This window comes from Homalodisca vitripennis, chromosome X (genome assembly GCF_021130785.1).
Source record: "Homalodisca vitripennis isolate AUS2020 chromosome X, UT_GWSS_2.1, whole genome shotgun sequence".
NCBI classification, from domain to species: Eukaryota; Metazoa; Arthropoda; class Insecta; order Hemiptera; family Cicadellidae; genus Homalodisca; species Homalodisca vitripennis.
This window is the reverse complement of record NC_060215.1, coordinates 56,641,726-56,661,478: the sequence shown is the minus strand read 5'-3', so window position 1 is coordinate 56,661,478 and position 19,753 is coordinate 56,641,726. Positions and strand designations below refer to the sequence as shown.

Below are 19,753 nucleotides of genomic sequence, written 5' to 3'. Positions count from 1 at the left end.
AGTATTAAATGGGAAATTAGAAAACGTTAGTCATAAAATAAAGATAGAAAGTGAGATGGTCAGTGAATTTTAAATGTAGTCAAAATAAGTAGTATATACAGTCAATTAGTTCCTGCCCATGGTCAGCCATATGTATAAACTAAATTATAATTAAATTTCTTCTAACGTCACGCATGCATGCATTTGTCCGTCCGTTCATTTGTCCATTTTTTTATTTGCATTATAATTATGTAATTTTATTTATGGACATTTATGAATTTTAATGATCTGATAGCATGATTTGATAATGGGACAACGCTCCCAAAATTAGTCATCATTGATGACGGAAAAGTATGTAACCTTATTTAATTTTTTTTGTCTGTGAACTCTTAAATTATATTAGCTGAGTATTTCAAGGGGGGCTCTAAAAGTGGGAACTTAAGTTACATCCTACAAAATAATAGTGCTTTTTTAAGTTCAATTGTGCACTTTGTGTTATAATTACATTGTTTACTTGTGTAGTTATTATCTTATTTATTGTTAAAAATATAAGATAACAATATCCCTTCCCAACAAAAATTGTTTATAGAAATAATTAAAAGATTTTTAACAGCAACTTCATCAAGTGACGTTTTGTTTTAAAGGTCTGATAAGAGAAGAATAATGGTGAACCTAGTGTCCAGTTGAAGTTAGAATAGTACTATCATTCAAGCAGTACCCATTGTGGCGAGAGTGGTCAGGGATTGGCTGTCTTGGTGTCATTGGGTTTGTCTTATCAAAACTTTAATTTTAGATGACTGAATGAGTCATCCTAATTCAATGTTTTACTTACCCTTCAAGTCTGTTTTAAGAGAAAAAGGGGTTATTATGAAATCCATACAAATGTTCTCATGTGGATGTTACTACATATAACCAAAGTTAAACTGAAATGTTTCAACCATTCAAAACTGAAGGTGGGAGGTTTTAGACTATTGGGATACCTTGTACAGAAAATAGTGATTTTTGGTTATGTAAACTTTTAGTCCAACACATCTGTTCAAAAATTCATTTTATACAACTAAAATTTTATATTTTGTCGCAAATACCTGCAAAAACACAATAGTTAATGGCTGTTTATAAGTATATTTTTAAATATGGATGATAGAAAATAATTCTGCATTTTTGCTATACTGTACTTTTTTATTCCGATTCTCAAAGTGTTACAGATTTAGGAGCAACAATATCAGAACACGTTTTAAAAGTGTATTTAAACACAGAAAACTTAAAATGTGTTGTTTGCAGGGGATTGCTACATTTGTCGGAGTTAGATCAAGGAATAGAGAAATACTACAGAAGAGGATGTATAGGTCAGAGATAGACCAGTGGATGAGAGAAACACCTCTGATGTCTGATTCTCCCGTAACTACATGTAAACACTAGACTCACATCTAGGGATTATTTATTTTATTTATTTAGATACCGAATTTTAATGTACGACCATGTAAACTAGAAAAACTTGAGGGTTTCACATATGTAAAAGAGTATTATTAGCTGCTTGTAACAAAACTATAATAATTTAAAAGAACACATGTTTTGGAGGTTCAACCGTAACCAAATCTCAGTTTTCAAGAAGAGACATAAAATATGTTTTGTTTATTAATGGAATATTAATAATTTTTTTATTAATGAAATGGAAGCTGTAATCACTGGGCTGGAAATTTTCCTCCACACACTCTACATATAATTTTATATCTAAAAATAAAAAATTAAGCTATTTGTTTATTGAGATACATTCAAAAATATAATTTGGTCTCATAGGCCCCACAGTAGTATCCCCTTTTGGTAAGTAAAAATTGGTCCTAACATAACATTCAGTGTACAGTTTTTGTAAACATGGAATTGTGCAGTACACTAACACTTTCAATTATTATTTATTAGTACTTCAAATGGAAAGTTATAAAAGTTCACTGTTGTGGATCAACCAATAGATATAATTAATAACAAATGTTATGATTTTTATCATATCCAACTATGGTTTGGAAATTAATACATAAACATTGAAAACAATTTTAATTAATGTAAATAAACAATGAAACAATGATTTATTCCATACTTGATTACAATTCCAAAGTAGTGTATATTATCTTAATGGTTTAATAATTAGTTAAATCTTTGCTGATTAGCTGTTTTTCTTGTAGGGCATTTATAAATATTGACTAGTATATCTGCACTGATAGCTCATTTAACTTTTGTTACTAGACTCCAGATGGTAAATGGTTTTGTTGAATGGGTTACAAACTGCCAGCATTATCTCATTAGTATTGCAATCAGTTTTTACGAATAGCTTAGCTCTTTAATGAGTTGACTTTGTTTTCAGTATCAGTGCGAGCAGTCTTGTAATGTGGAGGTTATACAATTATAAAATGGCTGGTAGTATTAACTTGTTTGTATCTATTTCCGTGCATAAATCAGTCAATGATGAACACACTAGCAAAGTTATATAATCTCAACCAATGTGTAACAGAAGAATACAAAATTAACATTCAGTTTTGAAAACATCTTGAAAATTGAGTTTGGTAAAATATTGTACATAACATGTTATGTAACATCTCTATTATCGCACGAGGTGATAACTGTAACTTGGTTTTCCTCTTGCATAATTTCCCCCTCATCTAGTAATAGGGGTGATTACATAACTTGTTATGTAAATATCCAATATTTATTCCAACAAATAAGTTATTGAAATTTGCACAGGAGTATCTCCTCATTTCTCTTTTTGTGAATTCCTGAGGTTTTTGTAGTTTAATTTTTACATAGACAAGTTTAATTAATAATTTATTTTACTTAATTTTAACCAGTATTAAGATGAACCTTAACCTTTAATACTCTGTAAAATGTCTTGTCCTATGTTTAAGAAACTTGATGCATCACAGATAAGAAGTTATTTACAGGAAGTTATAAACACAACAAACAGTTTCAGTTGCAATTTCTTTGATCACTCACTTGTGCCCTTGGTTTTTTTCATTTATCATGTGTTTGAATATACATTGTGTTATAAGGTAAATATTACATACAAACTTTTAAAAGTTTTAATAATGATTTAAAATTTTGTAATAATATCATATATAGTTCATGTATTAGGCAATATTAAAAACAATATGTACAAACTGTTGAATGTTTTATCAAATTTTTATTTAAAATGAATTACATGTTAATCATTTCTTGAAACTTATTAAAGTAAGAGAAGTAATCACATTCAGTTACAGATTATACACTGCAACAATTAATGGTGCTTTGGGATTAATGATAAGGAATTACAGTGCTGTAAGAACTAGAAACTTATTTATCTGATTTTTGATAATATTTTTAATTTCTGAGCCATCAACTAAATTTACACATAAATGATTGTAAAAACACAAAGTAAAGCATATAGGAACTAGTATTATTATTATGTAGCTGGTGGTTTGTGAATAATGAAAAAAGAACTAGTAATCTAAATTTAATTTGACTTATTACAAATCAATCATGTATCAACTGCTGGGGTTTCCTCTTACCTATGATTTTTTGTGACTGAGAGGTGAAAGAATATTGCTCTGCTACTACTTAACATTCAAGGTATTTAGGCATGCTTCTTCAACAGTGCCTTCAGGGCTGGTCTGAAGCAAAACAAAACTTCAAAATGACCAATAGAGAGAAAGATGGTAAGGAAACTTCAGCTAGTGTTGGGATCCTCTCTAAGTCTGGGTATAAAATTAGTGTACTTTAAATTACATTAAAATACAGTGTATTTTATTACACCATGATCTATTTTACAAAGAAACCTGTAGAAAATTTCTGGAAATATAATTTGTGAGTTTTGAAACGACTTATCTTCCACTAAAAGTGCCTTTACAAGATTAATCAGGAATTTCAAGAATAAATGTAATTGGCCATTTGTACTATCACAGTATAGTTCAACATGTGACGATAACTGCCAAAACTATTTATTATTCCATGTGCTTTTTGTAGGATTAAATAACTAGCCTATATAAGTAATACGTTTCTGACTTTGATCAATAGAACCATTTTCAATATTGTGCGTATTCTAAAGTCACTATCTATTTTTAAATAGCGATCAGTAAATAACTGAATAAGCTCCTAAATGGATGTTGTATGTTGAGATAAAATTGGTTGTATTTCTCCTCATCCTTATATTCAGATAAGTGAGTTTCTAAGCTAGAGTTTTACTTTGTCATGAACAATCCAACTCTCTTTGTAGTTTAGACAATAGTTTGATCAACCTGATGTAGGTTTCTATTGTAAGATTCATTAATTTTTTACTATTATTATTATTAACTCCAATATTTTTATTGAAACAGTCAGTTGATTTTCTAATGTAGCAACTGAATGAAACATCTCTTATAAGCTTATTAGTTAGAATTAATAATTGTTATGTATTTTTTTTATTTTTTGTTTAGATCATGTAGTTTAATATCTATTTAGAACAAGCTTTGATAAAAAATACATTTATTGTTAATTTATCTTTAATAATTTGTTTTCTAATGATGTTTTGGTTTGGGAAGAGGGGCACATTAGGCAGTAAACAAGCACTGAGGCATAACCATTATATGGCAGCTATAACAGTACAATGTAACAATTAGTCTTATATATTTGTGATAGCAGATAAATGGAAATGATTATATGATTTATTAATTGTATAAAAAATAATTATTTTTAAGGAATGACAGTTCAATTGTGAATATTTTCTGGTTGTGATGGTATCTGTGAGAAAGTATAGTATTATCTCAGTTGGCCTTTGCATGCTGACAGTACAGCAAATTCATATCATTACCATATAAAAACTTGTAAATAACATTCATGTTTATACATTTATGCGTTGGTAAGTGTTGATCATAAGTTAGTAGCCGAAGTAAATGTGAAAACAAACTATCAGATTAGGAATTGTAATCAGATAATTTGTATGGGGGTTATCTATAAAGTAAAGAACATTTGGAACTAACTGCAAGGTTCTACGCTATTCTCTCTGATAAAAAATAAAGAATATTAACTCACTAAGCTGTTCATAGGTTCCCTCTGCCGAGCCTTGTCAGTTATCATTACGTTTATGGCTAAGTTTGAAATAAACAATTTTATTTCATTTATTATTGATAAATCGAAATAATTGATTATGAAAATTTAGTTAATAATTCTTTTGTGGAAATACTACATCAATTTAAAGGAAGAGATGATATTTTTTTAATAATCAAATTAATGAAACAGAGATTTTACAAATGTTCTTTATTTTGTGGGTGATCCTCTCAGTATGAAGAAGTTGTATCGCTCACTGAATGAAAGAGACTTCTTGATTGCTCATCATCATTAATTTTGGAGATAAATATAGAATTTTGAAATTCTGTATGTTAATGTAAGCCCTTCTCAAGTGTTGGACTAATATATCTGTAAAACAGTATTTTCTTAGCGAATGGGGAACTGAGATATCCACTACTTAATTCAAAACTAACAGGCATTGGACGATTATCCGGTGAAAACGAACATGACTTCTATCCAATAATTAGTGACGTAGCAAATCTCAGATCTCGTCAATCAATTTTTGAATGCAAATCTTTGTTGAAGATTCTGTGGATTCATGATTCGGCTTAACACGTCACTGATATCCACAAACTCTACATCCATAGCTTTGATGAATATATCTGTAAAGCTTTTATCATCATAAAACATTGAAAAAAATAGTTTTTTACATGTAAGTGATAATAATTGCTTTAATTGCAATATTCAAGCATGAAATAAATAAAAAAATGGTTTACCCTAGTTGAAAATAAAGTACACATTCTGAGTTTTCCTTCACCACTTGGGAAGGGTTAAGATGATAACAAAAATTATTTTCACTTATCTGTAATTACTATTATCTCATAAGACTTATAATGCAGCTGGCACATGCAGTGTGACATGATTAAAACAGAGTAAAAAATGAATTTAGAAATAAATTGACTATTCAATACATGTTTAATACAGTAGATATTATTGAAGTTAAATTTAAATATACAGTCAGCTCCCTATTGTCTGGTTGGTGATGAAACACTCATGGGTTTACAGTTGTGGCTCATTTATAAGTAATAAGAATAACGAGAATTTACATGGAACATGAAACATTAACATCATGTTTTTGAAAGACATCAGAAATCAATTACAGCGTAAAAGAGACATTTCTGATTCTCCTCTTTCCCTTAGTTATATTAATTGTTGGCACCAGATTTGTATTTTGTGTATTGATAGCTTTTTAATCCTGTGATGTTTAGTGGTGGCTATATCTTCTTTTACTTGACATACTAAAATGTTTTATTGCTATGACTATAAAAAAGTGTCAGACTATTTTGGGTAGTTTTACAAAGGTTAACTCACTGTGGATTGATTCATTTAGCTGTGCATATCCCAGTTAACACCATTTAATTTAAGCTTTAGGAGCAGATCAGTAACAACTTACTTGTATATTGAACTGGATTCTCCTATATAATTTAGGCATATTTTCGTCTAAATACTTAAAATATATATATATATATATATATATATATATATATATATATATATTGTATATTACCTTAGTACTATTGTAGTATATTCTTACAATTAAATAATAACAAGGATTGTGCTATTAACTTATTTCGATAATATTAAAGGATACCGATCCAATTTGGAAGATCATAAGCTTTCCATTTTTAACTTTTTACATACAACTGGTACTGAAAAAACAAAACTAGTTGCTGTTGTAAAAACAACTGAGAAAAACAATAGACCAGTAGTGGAGAGTTAATTCAGCTGATTCTTCAACTTATACACACGTCTGCAATCTGTAGAATATATAAAAATGTGTTTGAGAAAACTAAAGGCATTAACAACATTTGGTAAATTAGTAATGTCGCTCACACAGTCTAGAAAACATTAGAACTATTATGAGGTAAAATTAAAAGTAGATCACTTTAGTGACCTGAACTTGTTACCCAGTAGACCGAGTGAACTAAATATTATTACAAGACATTTCATCAGTAATCCGTAACAGGTTAATAAAATTGCTGTTTGGTTTTTGTTTAATACAAACAATTTTTATTTTGTTCTTAATAGTTAAGTTTTGTATGTTCCAAAAATATGCATTAAATATAATCTTAAAAAACAAAAACCAACTCAAAAGTTTTGTGCCAAATTAAAAAAAAATCTTGTAGGTAAAAAATGATGTCAGTAAAATGTTGCACATTATTGAAGAGTATATTTAATTTGCCACAAGTAGAGAGAATTTCAGTCATATATAAGCTTACGTATTTTTTTTATTTAGACTTACTTTCTGAAAACAATATCCTATCATGAATTGAGGTTCAATATCATCTGAAATATATCAATGCTTGTAACATTTGTGATTTGCCTCAAGTTACCGAACAAAAGCTAATTAAAATCACACAAGTAACAGAGAATATACTTAAAGTATATTGCCATCGAGTCAAACAATGAGCTGCAGTTATTATCACTATCACCATTATTGCTAACAATGTTAATTTCAGTATTATTGAGATAATCATTTCAATAAATTTCCTTATTTTGTTTTAGATTAAGAATGATTTTGAGCGATCCACAATAATAAGACAAAGACAGATCTATTTACTAAATATTGCTCAAACATAAACAAACTTATGACAAATGTAAGTCTCAAAACAAACGATTCAATTGTTGGAACTCATGATTAAAATGACAATAATTTTGATGATGATTTAATGTTTGCCCTATACTTTATTATGTTTAAAGTGAAAAATAAACAATGGCCTATTTAAAATGATATAAAACAAAAGTCTAAATATTAATTTAAGACTTAATATATTCCCATCATCAGAAGTCTTTAACTGGGCATTGGCACTGAACGGAAGATCGGATAATCTTGACTAAGTATAGTGTTATTAGGAAATTGTTAAACATTATTTTCTATGCTTTCGTATTAGATTTGTTGTTTGTTTTAAACTCAGTTAGATGTTAGAAATGTTTGGATATATTTATAAGTTTAAATTTTGAACAGAATTAGAATAATCTTTATTTGTCATCATTAAGATTACAATAATTGCGATGTTTTGTTAAAGTGTATTCAGTAGGAATTCTTTCAGGTCATAGTAGGGTTGTTCTAGAAGCCATCTTTGTAGTGAAGTCTTCAAAGCTTTTCCATTCTTACAACGCAGGTCTTTGGGGAGAAGGTTGAATAGTTTTCTACACACGAACGAAGATTTTTTTCTCAAACAATGTGAGATGGTGGTTAGTAGACTGTACTTGTGGCGTGTCTTGTCTTGATCTCAGTAGTAACATTTCTGCATTGATAATTCATTGTTTGGTAATTCAATTATTGCCATGTTACTTTAATTTGTCCAAAATGTGTTCTTATTCTTATATTAGAAACACATTAAAAAAATTTGTAAAAATTGTTACTACTTTTTCTCCTAAATATGCATAATACAATTCATAAAATACAATTTATTTAAGTGACATTAATGATATATACAATAAACAACTTCATTGACTTAACCAAAATAATTGTTTTAACTGTAGTTTATTGTACTGTTTTTTATGGATTGTCACAAAAAGATTGGATGGACCAAATGAGGTTTTGGGTTATTTGTGGCCATCGTCAAGATAAATGGGTGCTGACTGTATATAGATGATAGAAAATGTGAACTAAGAAGACTAAATAATAATTTCATAATAATAAATTTACGATTTTAGGTGCACAATTTTGTTGAAATTTTTTATAATTTATTTAATGTTTATTAAGTTTTATACTCATACATACATATATACAGGTATACATATATGTATGAATATATGTGTTACTTTTGTATCACTAACTATTCAGATATTTCATGTTTATTCAAATTTTGTTACTGTTATTGTTTTGTTATTTTATTGTGTATTGTTATTTATTATTTGTTTAGCAAAACTGTTTTTGAATGTCTGATATATATATATATATATATATATAATATATATATATATATATATATATATATATATATATATATATATATATTATACTATGTTGGTTCTTTTTAGAATTCATAATTTAATTTGAAAATTTTCCCATTATATGTATTTTACTATAGTGTTTGTATCATAAACCATGAAAATGTATTATTATAACAAGTTGCTTCGTGAAAGATTTAATTTTTCAGGTAAAGAATAAGGACTATTGACAGGGATATTGTATAGTTTAATGTAGGTTACAATGTATTAATGTATTTTACTTGTATGGGTAAACAGTTTCAACTACTTTAACTTTGGCTAGTATGTGTTTAATTTCGCTAAGGTTGATTCTTTCAAATTGATACATGCGGTGACTTGGTGTCCCATTAACCTAGCAAAGTTTGGTTAATCTTATCAATATCAAATTTCATTATTGCACACCCCTAGCAAAACCTATCATTGTATAAAATCAAAACCTTTGGTTGCAATAATTATAATTCTCAAACAACATATGTACTTATAAAATTACAAGGACGGTTTTTTTTCAACCTCCGATGTGTTATGAAAATAAAACTAGTGCGCATAATGAAATAAATCTACTATCAAAAGTTTATGTACATACATGTTTAATTTTCAACATAACCACCATTTAAATTGAGGCATTTGTAATATTGGAGTACAAACTTTCCAACACTTTCTTCGCAGAATGCCATAAAAGTTACTTGAGACGGGTTTCCGCTGAATTTCGGAGTACGTTATCTGTTCAGAAACTCTGCTCTCCTAGCCACTTCTCCAGTTCAGAGTACAGGTGAGAAAGTCTCTTGGTGATGGATCAGAACTATAGTGAATTATCAAAATGTCCCTTTGAAATCCACCAAGGAGCCATTTCATCAGAGAAGCAATGTGGGGACAGGCAGTGTCATGAATAAGTACAATTTCATTTGTGAGAATTCATCTTCTTTTGTTCTAAATGGTTCTCGGCTACTGTCATATTCTTCACAGTAACCTTCTGCATTTATCCCCCTTGGCTGTAAGAATTCCACAAGCAGAACATCTTTCTGGTCTCAAAAGACAATAGACATAATCTTTTTGTTGTTGAAGATTTGTTTGTTTGTTTGGTAAATATGAATGCATCCATAGTTGTGGCTTTTTCTGTGTTGTGTCTAGTTTCTGGGGTGTCATACATAACCCATGTTGTGTCTCCTGTCACATTTCTTTCATTTTTTCAAAATCTCCATCAGCCTTATAATGGTTAAGAAGTGATAATGTTGCTGCCATTCGTCAAGCTTTGTGGTCATCAGACATCTTTGGAACCAATTAAGCTTAAATGTTTCGTTATTATAGTGAAGGGGACTGATCTCAAAATTTCAGTAAATTTATTAGTCAGAAAATTTACTATTGATAAATATCCAATTACCTTTTAACTATTTCATCAATTTGTTCAATGAGGTCTTCTTTTACTACGGACTTGTGTCTGTCCTCCTTCATCATGAACATCAATGTCCATCTTTAAACCACTGATGCACTACACCATCACTCATGGGATTAGTGACGACATTCATCAGTGAATTTCTGCTTCTGCTTCATTTAGTCCTTCAGTTTGCAAGAATCAAACACCACTTCATTTTTGGCAGATAGAGTAAATTGTAGTAGTCATGTTTATGTGTTGTTAGATGAACATGAGCCATGGTGAGACTTGATCATTATTTTGTACATTTTAAAAACTAGAATATGATGAATCTAAATGCTATATTATTTTCATTTTCACAACGTACATATTATTTAATTACTTCAGCAGTAAAATATCTCAATAATTTACAAAATTAAAATTCTTAATTATTTTAAATTTAACTGATAGGAATGTGAGCCGAAATAATGGTAAATAGTACACAATTAGTAAACTATAGTATAGGGACATGTTGGTTATAAGCATAATATTTCTGATGGCTTTTGTTTAAACTTAAACTTAACATGCTTAAAAAAATTTCATTGCCTTTGCCAATATTCAAATTTATAATCAAAATCAATCTTATGCTTGAAATTTGTAAGTATATTTTATTACATAATTTTAAGCTTTTCTTTCAATCTGGACAGCAATTTTGTTCGTGTATATAAACAAAGAAAAATAAGTTTACATTTTGTAGTACTTTTTACTTTATTGAGAATATCATATTTCTGAAGTGGGTAAATATTTGAACATGTAACACCATCAGAACCACACAATCTGCACTGGTAGTGTGCAACACGCACGGGTATGTCTAAACAATTTTCAATAATTAATTAATTTTCTATTTATTTGCTTCATAAATTGTGAATTTACATGATGGTAGCAGTTTAACATATTATTTTTAGAGTGTTTGAATCAATTTAATTATTTTGTTAAATTCTGCAAATTTCAATCCTAGTAGAGCGACTGGTTGAGATGTTTGGATGATAGGAACATTGGTTTTTAAAAACTGTTATCTTGTGATTGCAATTTGAAATGGCTATAATTTTGGTCTAGTAATTATATCTATATCCTGAGTTGGCGGGACATCAAAATGCATATTGAAAGACTACCATAAAGTTATTTTTATAGATAAAAAATTATACATCAACAGCTAGTATCAACACTGATCAATACCATATTATTTTCTCTAACATAAATATTAACTTACAGACTCAGTTATTGACATACATCTTCCTTCTCAGTTAGGTTAAAAACTCTTAATTTGGTTTTAAAATTACATCATATTTTTGCAATGTTATTAAAAAGTAGTTTAGTCTATTTGATATTATAAGCTTCAAAAATATATTGTGTATTTTTTAATTTATTAAGAATTAATTGTATTTAGAGCTGCAATATTAGTTATAACATTTTGTTTACATCTATTCCCTTTACTTTAATGTAGAATATAGTTATAAAACAAAATTAATGTACAGTAGATTTAGTTAGTATATGAATTGATATGTATGTGTAGAGTACGAATTTATAAATGTTGCTTTTTAGTGTGTAAATATAAAACATATTTTTATACAGCTAACCTTTGGTTGCTTCAAAGAAATATTTGGCAATAATCATTTTTACTGTAAACAGGTGTATTTTTAAACTATATTTTGGATTTTTTAATTATATCTACAAGCAGATGTTGGTATAAAATTTTAAAATATTTACATATTAGTACAACTTCCATTTTTTGAGACTTTTAATTGTTTTAACTACACATTGATATAGGAGATGAATAGTGAATAAAAATATCGAACTAAATAAATATACTACTTATATATTTTTAAGCGTTAGATAATTTCTAAACAGTTTTGTTTTTATAGTTTACCACACATTGTTTGTGTTTATTAGGTGAGTTAATTATCTACTTAAATCCATAGAGAAAGGATATTATGGTTGTGGAAGTGTATGCTTTCATGATAATATCTTAACTTATTGTCACAGATCATGTTATTGATTGCTTATAAATATCAATGATCTTTAGAATACAGAGTATAGTAAGATTTCCATGAATTATCTACCATTAAAAACAAATCATTGCTTGTAATAATAAATTATTTTAAATACTATAAAAATACACATATGTGACCCATTCGTTTCATTTCAATTTTCATACAAAACAAACAGAATTTAAGTTTTAATGAAACTCTTATTCGAAAAGTTAAGAAAAAGTAATGAATATTCTATGACTATAAAATCAATAGCAACCAAAATAATTGTAGTTTTGGTGGTGGTTTAAGATTAATACAATCAACAGAGATTGATTGTAAAACTGATATTTATCTACAGCACCGATTACTATGTAATAAAGTAAAAAAAATTAAATCCCTCTGAATTGGCCTTCTCATTATAGTTTTCAATTAGTTTATTTAAAAAAACCCATTTGAATTGCATTTGGATTCTATAACAAACAAAGTAAACTATAAAGTAACATCTGTTTTAATTCCTAGAATACTTTACTCTCAAAAACTATTTTATTAATTTACTAGTCACCCAAACTCCATATATATTCAGAGTGTGATTGAATCTTGTTAGCTTGTAGAAAATTTAGGGAATTTTTAAGCCCAAAAATGGTAGATATAAAAAATGTTATTGAAATATCTATGCTTTACTTCTAACTTAAATATAAGTTTTATATTATTACTACTAGCTTACATATCCAAGTCTAAATTTATTTTATAACTTTGAGATGTCTGAAAAATGTATACAAATAATAGACAGCCACTTGAAAGTGTGCAATAATTTGATTAATATTAAGACGTACTTCTGAAAAATGTATAATGTGTCATTATACACTAAAATGTGTATATTTACATTGTACCTTCTGTTGAGTGCAATTTTGAGATTGTATATTTATTAGTGACCACACAATACTATATATTTCTGTTTTATTGTGAGTTAAGTTTATGAGTACATTATGTTTTAAAGCATGTGAGTTGATTTACTGTGAACTGTATTGACGTCATGAGTATCAAAAGAGGATTATATGAAAGAGGATGACGTTTAATTTGTAGACCATTGGGTAAAAATAGCCAATTATTTTGAACTAATAAACTAGTTTAGCAGAAATAGCAATGTTCTTTAAGTGAAAAAATTATCTTTTATGAACTTTGTTTATTCAGTTTTATCTTATCTGGTCCAATGACCAATGACCATCACACCAAACCAAATTAAAGAGACCCTGTTCTAGTTAAACCTTCACTATATTTGAAAACAAAACAAGTTTAATTTATCAAGGCAATAGAGCTTTTGGAATTGATAAAATAGTAAATGGTATGTTCATTCTATTTTCAAAACAGGCAATTAAAAATGAAAACCGTATCAACAGTTTTGTAAATATGAGTCTTAAATTAAAGTAAAAGGCGATAGACAAAATATTGTATTGTACATTCATTGAAAATAATTTAACGTAATAATTTTGCATCTTAAATTTTTATTTTAATCTGTAAAATTAATGTGGTATTACAAATGTAAAATGTTTTTCATAAACTTTCTTGAACAAAGTTTTGTATGAGTAGACAATTAATGAGCCATCTATGTAGATGTTTGAACTCTTCTTTTATTTACCTCAATTGTACTTTTAAGTTTAAATAATCTATAACTAAGCTTAATCAAAAACTTATTGAGCTTCCTTTCCTCACAGTGTTTTCTTTTTGTACAAAAACAATGTGATGTTTCTGTGGTTATTTTAATGAATACCACTCTTTTTGAAGGTCCTGTTTTACTGTAAAGTCACAACTTCTTAGATATTCTGTTCCACAACTGTAACTATTTGCAGGGTTATAAAATCGTGTATGCAATTATGAAGTTCTAGTCTGCATTGTAGTAAATGTTGTTTTTGTTTACATTTCCTTTGAATATTGGTATATGAAATTACACTCTATACTACCTGACTGTATTTCATACTGAATATGATAGGATACTGTATTTTATGTGGGATTTAAACAGAGCAAAGAAAACAAGTCTTGCTGTTTCATCTGTTACAGCTTTAATGTGTTTAGTTAGAAATATAGCAGTCTAGAACTCAGATTTTTGCAAAATTTTCTTCGTAATTGGTTCATTATTAGCTCCGGTACATAGGGCACATACTCTGATCATCTTTCAAATACTACTTGGGCTTTTTTCGTAAATTTACTGGTAGATTGTGTTATGGCAGTAGTGATGGGCCATGTTGACTGGATACTTAGATTTAATTATTTTTTGGATTCTACAGATCTCTAGGACATCTCATCTTACAGGTTGAAGACTGAATCTTGTATATTTACTTATTCCATTTTCTACTTCTTTAAAATTCAGCTTACCTACTTCATTCCCCTTGGATTAATTAGTTTGAAATATATTTTCTGTCTCTGCCACTCCAAAGAAAGGTGTTATAGAAAGATTTTTTATTAAATGTCTTTGTCCTAAACATTTTACAAAAGATTTAACCATTTTAAGGTTACGGAGGTAGTGGATTCCTTTACTTAAGACATTTTGATAGTTGGTTAACCCTTTCCGCTCGTATGTCGGACGTCGTCCGACATTGCTATTTTGCCGTTCCGCTCGTATGTCGGACGCCATCCGACATTGCAGTGACGTCAGCTTTACTTTATTTTTAGCCGGCCTACGATGTTTCCGATTGGTGCTGCGATCGCACGGCATTCTCAGGAACTAATAAATTACAGCTGAACTACGATTGGTCAGCTGCTGATTTATTTTGCTTTGTCATTGTAGTCACGTTTCCTAACCAATTTTCAGACGCGTTCGCATTAGTGACTCGATATGTCGTTACCAAGTACCTCTTTTCTTTCTGATTCAGAAGTTATTGCTGAATTACTTAATTAAGGCAAGGATAATCAAATAAACATACAAAAGCCAACAGTTATCTGTCAGTATAACAAATATATGGGTGGCTTGGACCAAGCAGACCACTATATTGCTTCCTACAAATTTCCCCGTAAATCTCTGAAGTAGTGGAGAAAACTATTTTTTCTGGATGTTGGAAGTGGGAATAGTAAATAGCTTTCTCTTGTTCAACACGAATAAACAAAACCATGGAGAAAAAACAATTCAACACAGGAATTTCAGAGAAATCCTTATCACTGAACTTGTAGGCCATGTCCGTAACCCTATGAGTTTGAAGCGGGGTCGTCCTTCATCAGTAGAAAAAGAAGAAAGGCTAAACAAACAACCTCACTTTCTTGCAGCTCATCCAACAAAAAAAACTGTGCTGTTTGTAGCAATAGAAAGGTGCCAGGAGGAAGAAAGGAAACACTTTACTATTGTAAAACCTGTTCAAAAAATCCTGGTATTCATCCTGCAGAGTGTTTTGAACGATACCATACCATGCTAAAATATAAAACTTATTAGTGTAATTATCAAATTTTATATCTCTAAAATATAAATTAGAAATAAAATAAAATTATTATACAATATAATAATGTATATACTTTATTGACTTCCAGTTTGCTAAAAATGGGTTTTTACTGAAAATATGCTAAAATAAATACGAGCTGAGGGGGCAGACTAGTGAAAAAAATCCGAGTGGAAAGGGTTAATAGATTATGATATGCACAATTATCATATAGTCTTTTAAACTGTCCTTTTAAGTCCATTCTTTTTCGTGGAGGTTATCTGAAAAATGCCACTACCTAATGGGTACTCAGTACCTAGAAAGGCATTTTCAACGGTATAAATCTTTGTTTTTCATTAGAAATAAATAAATATCACATTTACTTATTCCTTATCCTTCTTAGGTTTTCAAGCAAACAAACTATTTCAACTGATGATGTCAAAAAATTGTAAAGAACATTAAAGTTTGTCTTTATTATAGTGCATTTTTATATACTTAGTCAATAAAATAAATTTATATTTTAGATAAATGAAATAGATTTTAACTGCTTACCATTTATAGAAGTAGTCATGACGGTTTATGTAACTGGTGATATACTCCTAATTTGCAAAAGATATAATAAATACACTACTAGATAGACAAATTAGAACAAACAAAAACCAAGAAACAACAATATATATGGTTTTTCAAAAAGTTAGTATGTTTTACTATGCAGAGCTCAAATTCTATAGCTTAAAAAAACTAAATTAAAAAATAACGGATCGATGGCTAATATGGCCACTGGCTGGGAACGCAAGTTTTACTGTGGATGTTTGTTATAGCCATTGGCTCCAAGCATAAATATAACTGCTGATCTATTATGGCTGTCAGCCATAAAAAGGTATTAAAAACAGTCCTTTCATATAGTTTGAGGAAAAGTGGATACAAGGAAGATAGGCATATAGTTGCTGTCTTTATATGTCTAATACAAATATTTCCATTGTTACATTTTGGATAGAGATTTTATATTTTTAAATATGAGGGAGACTGCCAAATTTAAAAACAAATGGTTAGGTTTATTCACTAGGTGTAATTTTTGTGTACTAGAGAATTCAATGATATTCGTTGAAACTTAGTCTGATCCTGCTGAACCTTTTTATTACTAATTATTGGTTTCACCTTTATGTTCATTTGTCATCGTTAAGATGAGAAAACTATTGCTTGTTTGCTAGGTAACATTATTTAAATCATTTCATTATACATCTTTAATGTTTTTCAGCTGCATAAATAAAATTTGTACTAAGGTCTTAACCTTCTAAGCTATTTATACGTTTTCCATGAACTTCATGGCACAGATCAGGCTAGGTCTTTTTCAAAACTTCACTTAGAACTCAAAAACGTTTCTTGAGTCTAAAACATAGGCTTTAATAGTGAAATGTCTATATGAGTCAGTTATGTTTAGTTTATAGGTGATTAGGCTGACTCTGCTGACCACATGTTTAGCTGTTTTCCGTTAAGATGGTTACATTTTGTTCTTTTTAGTCACTGTGGAATAGGAAAGGATGATTTCCTTATAAGATGGTTCAATTGATATTTTATTTGTCTCTTTCTTCCTGTAGTCATTTATAAGATCTGTGTCTGAAGATTGCAGGCTGTAACATTTAGTCTAGGATTGAGCTGGAGCAGTGTATATGAAAAACAAGATTTGTTGTGAAATGGCAACATGGCAGTATGGTATTGAGTTGTAGATGGCTTTGTTAACGTCTTTATGACAACAACATGCAGCAATAAAAGCATAATAATAGCAATAATAAAAAAGTTCCTGTAAGAAAAATGCACACAGTAGTTATTTTATGCCCATTTGTCTTAAATTTCTTAACAGGGTGAAGTATTTTAGATTAAATACATAATTCTAAAATGTGATTAGTACTACTAATAAGATTAGTGTGTTACACCAACCATTAAAAACCATAAATACTATTTAGATATCTGATGTATTGGTAGACATGACTAATCAACTCTCAACAGTTCAAACATTAAAGTTCTGTAATTTTCCTAACTGCTTGTGGATGAATAAGTTAGTCTTTCTATTATTATAACATAGTTCAGAGCAAACTAGTAATGCATTTTTTATGTTATATCCTTTTAATAACTTTGCAAGAATTAAAGTCATTAAATATGAAAAATATATGTTAATAGGCCTATTACGAATAAAACCTCCTTTATAATTAATTATTTGAGCAAACAGACAATAATTTTGTTTTTTGTCTTAATAACAGTACATTTTATACATGATTCAAACAGCCATATTATTTCAATATTTAATACCTTTTTAACAACTACCTGAATAATAATAATAATAATAAATATGCATACTATTAGTATGCACAAGCAAAACTCATTTATATGTCTTATTTTTGCATATATAAGACAGAAAACTATAAACAAACATTTTCAACTAATAAGTTAAGCAGCAATGATAATGAAATCTTAAGTGTTATCCCAATAACTTAACTAAATTATGAAATGAAATGCATTAAAAAATTATTATTAAAGCATAGAACAAAATAATTTATAAACAGTACAAATGAGATAGCTTAAAGATTTAGTTATTGTTATGTGTGGTTTTTATTTTTTTGGAATTATACTAAACATTATGCAAGAGTAAATATGATTGAAATTCAGGCTTATGTGAAATACTTAACTAATAGATTGTTTTATTATTAGTTTTATTGTTATATCCTTCTGGCATATTGTAAAAATTGATTTTTTCAATACAAGAACAAAAATGAGCTGGGCTATCTTTTGACAAAGTATCGCATTTTTAAAGCATTTTTAAAAATATAGGTTAGTTAAACAGTATTATTAGTTTGTTGCCTAGTTTTAACCAAAGATAATTTTGGATAGTTATAATTCTAAGCTGTAATGCCTTATGTTTAAAGTAGACATGAGGATAACTTAATTAAATAATTATTGATTTTGTGCTTTATACGTAGTAATTAAATGTACTGACACCAAAGTAAAAAAGCAAATAAATGTCCTCATCTTTAAACAGTTGTGATTTATTTATTTCACTTATCCTTATACACCGCTATATAGAATGTTTTCATACCATTTTTAATTTATGTGTATTACGTTAAAAAATTACTTTAAAGATCTTTATGTAAATAAGTGAGTGGCATCATAGTTGCGATCTCAATATCTAACCAACATTACCATATGTAATGTACAGTTTTCAGTGGCAAATTAGAGTTAAAAGTTATCAAACAATGATTTTAAAACTTTGACAATCACACTGTATCAATTTGTTTCAACCATAAATCAAAATGTGCAAAGTAAACAAAACAAACATGCAGCACTGTTCTACTGCATAATTCGAAAGTCATGTTTACAGTAATTAAATATAAATAAACTTTGACCTCATTTCTTATGTATAAAATTAAACTATTTCCTACATACTACTATCAGATTAAAACACCTGTCATGGTTACTTTATTTTAAAACTACCACTTTATTGATTTCAACCAAGCAGCACCATGTTCTTTGGTCTACTCATAATAGTTTGGGATGCAAAATTAAATTTCAGTGGTAAAACAAAATGACCAAAATACGTAAAATAGGGGTAGGACCTATACTGTGTGGTTAAATTGTTCTCGGCTATAGTGTGAAGCATTGTCGTGGGGAAAATAATATTACTAAAGAGCATTCCACAATGATTATTCAGTATTGCATGATACAGTCTCATGATACGTTCATGGAAATGTTCCAAAGTACGAATTCACTTTATCTGTTTCCCCACGGGATAGAAAATCAACCAAGAGGAGAACACTATTTCGTCTTGAATTAGAGAAGTTATAAGCTTCCTGACTTTGTCTCCCTTGACACTGCTGAGGAAGTTATTACCGTCACTTTTGTAATATGAAAGAAATAACGTTCACCCTACCAAGGCACTTTTGTATTCCTTGGTAAGAGGTTTATGGTTTTCTGCAAACAGTATTCTTTTAAAATCCCAG

General features: G+C 28.8%; 1 protein-coding gene across 2 annotated transcripts in view; it reads left to right on the top strand.

The window, feature by feature from the left end:
• LOC124369021 (two pore calcium channel protein 1-like) overlaps positions 1-2,933 on the top strand; it is a 49,101-nt gene extending 46,168 nt beyond the window's left edge. For both annotated transcript variants that reach the window (XM_046826684.1, XM_046826683.1), the window contains exon 13: positions 1,261-2,933. In XM_046826684.1, the coding sequence (XP_046682640.1) occupies positions 1,261-1,398 (138 nt within the window). In that variant the 3' untranslated portion in view covers positions 1,399-2,933. The remainder of the gene's footprint in view (positions 1-1,260) is intronic.
• The last annotated feature ends 16,820 nt before the right edge of the window (positions 2,934-19,753 follow it).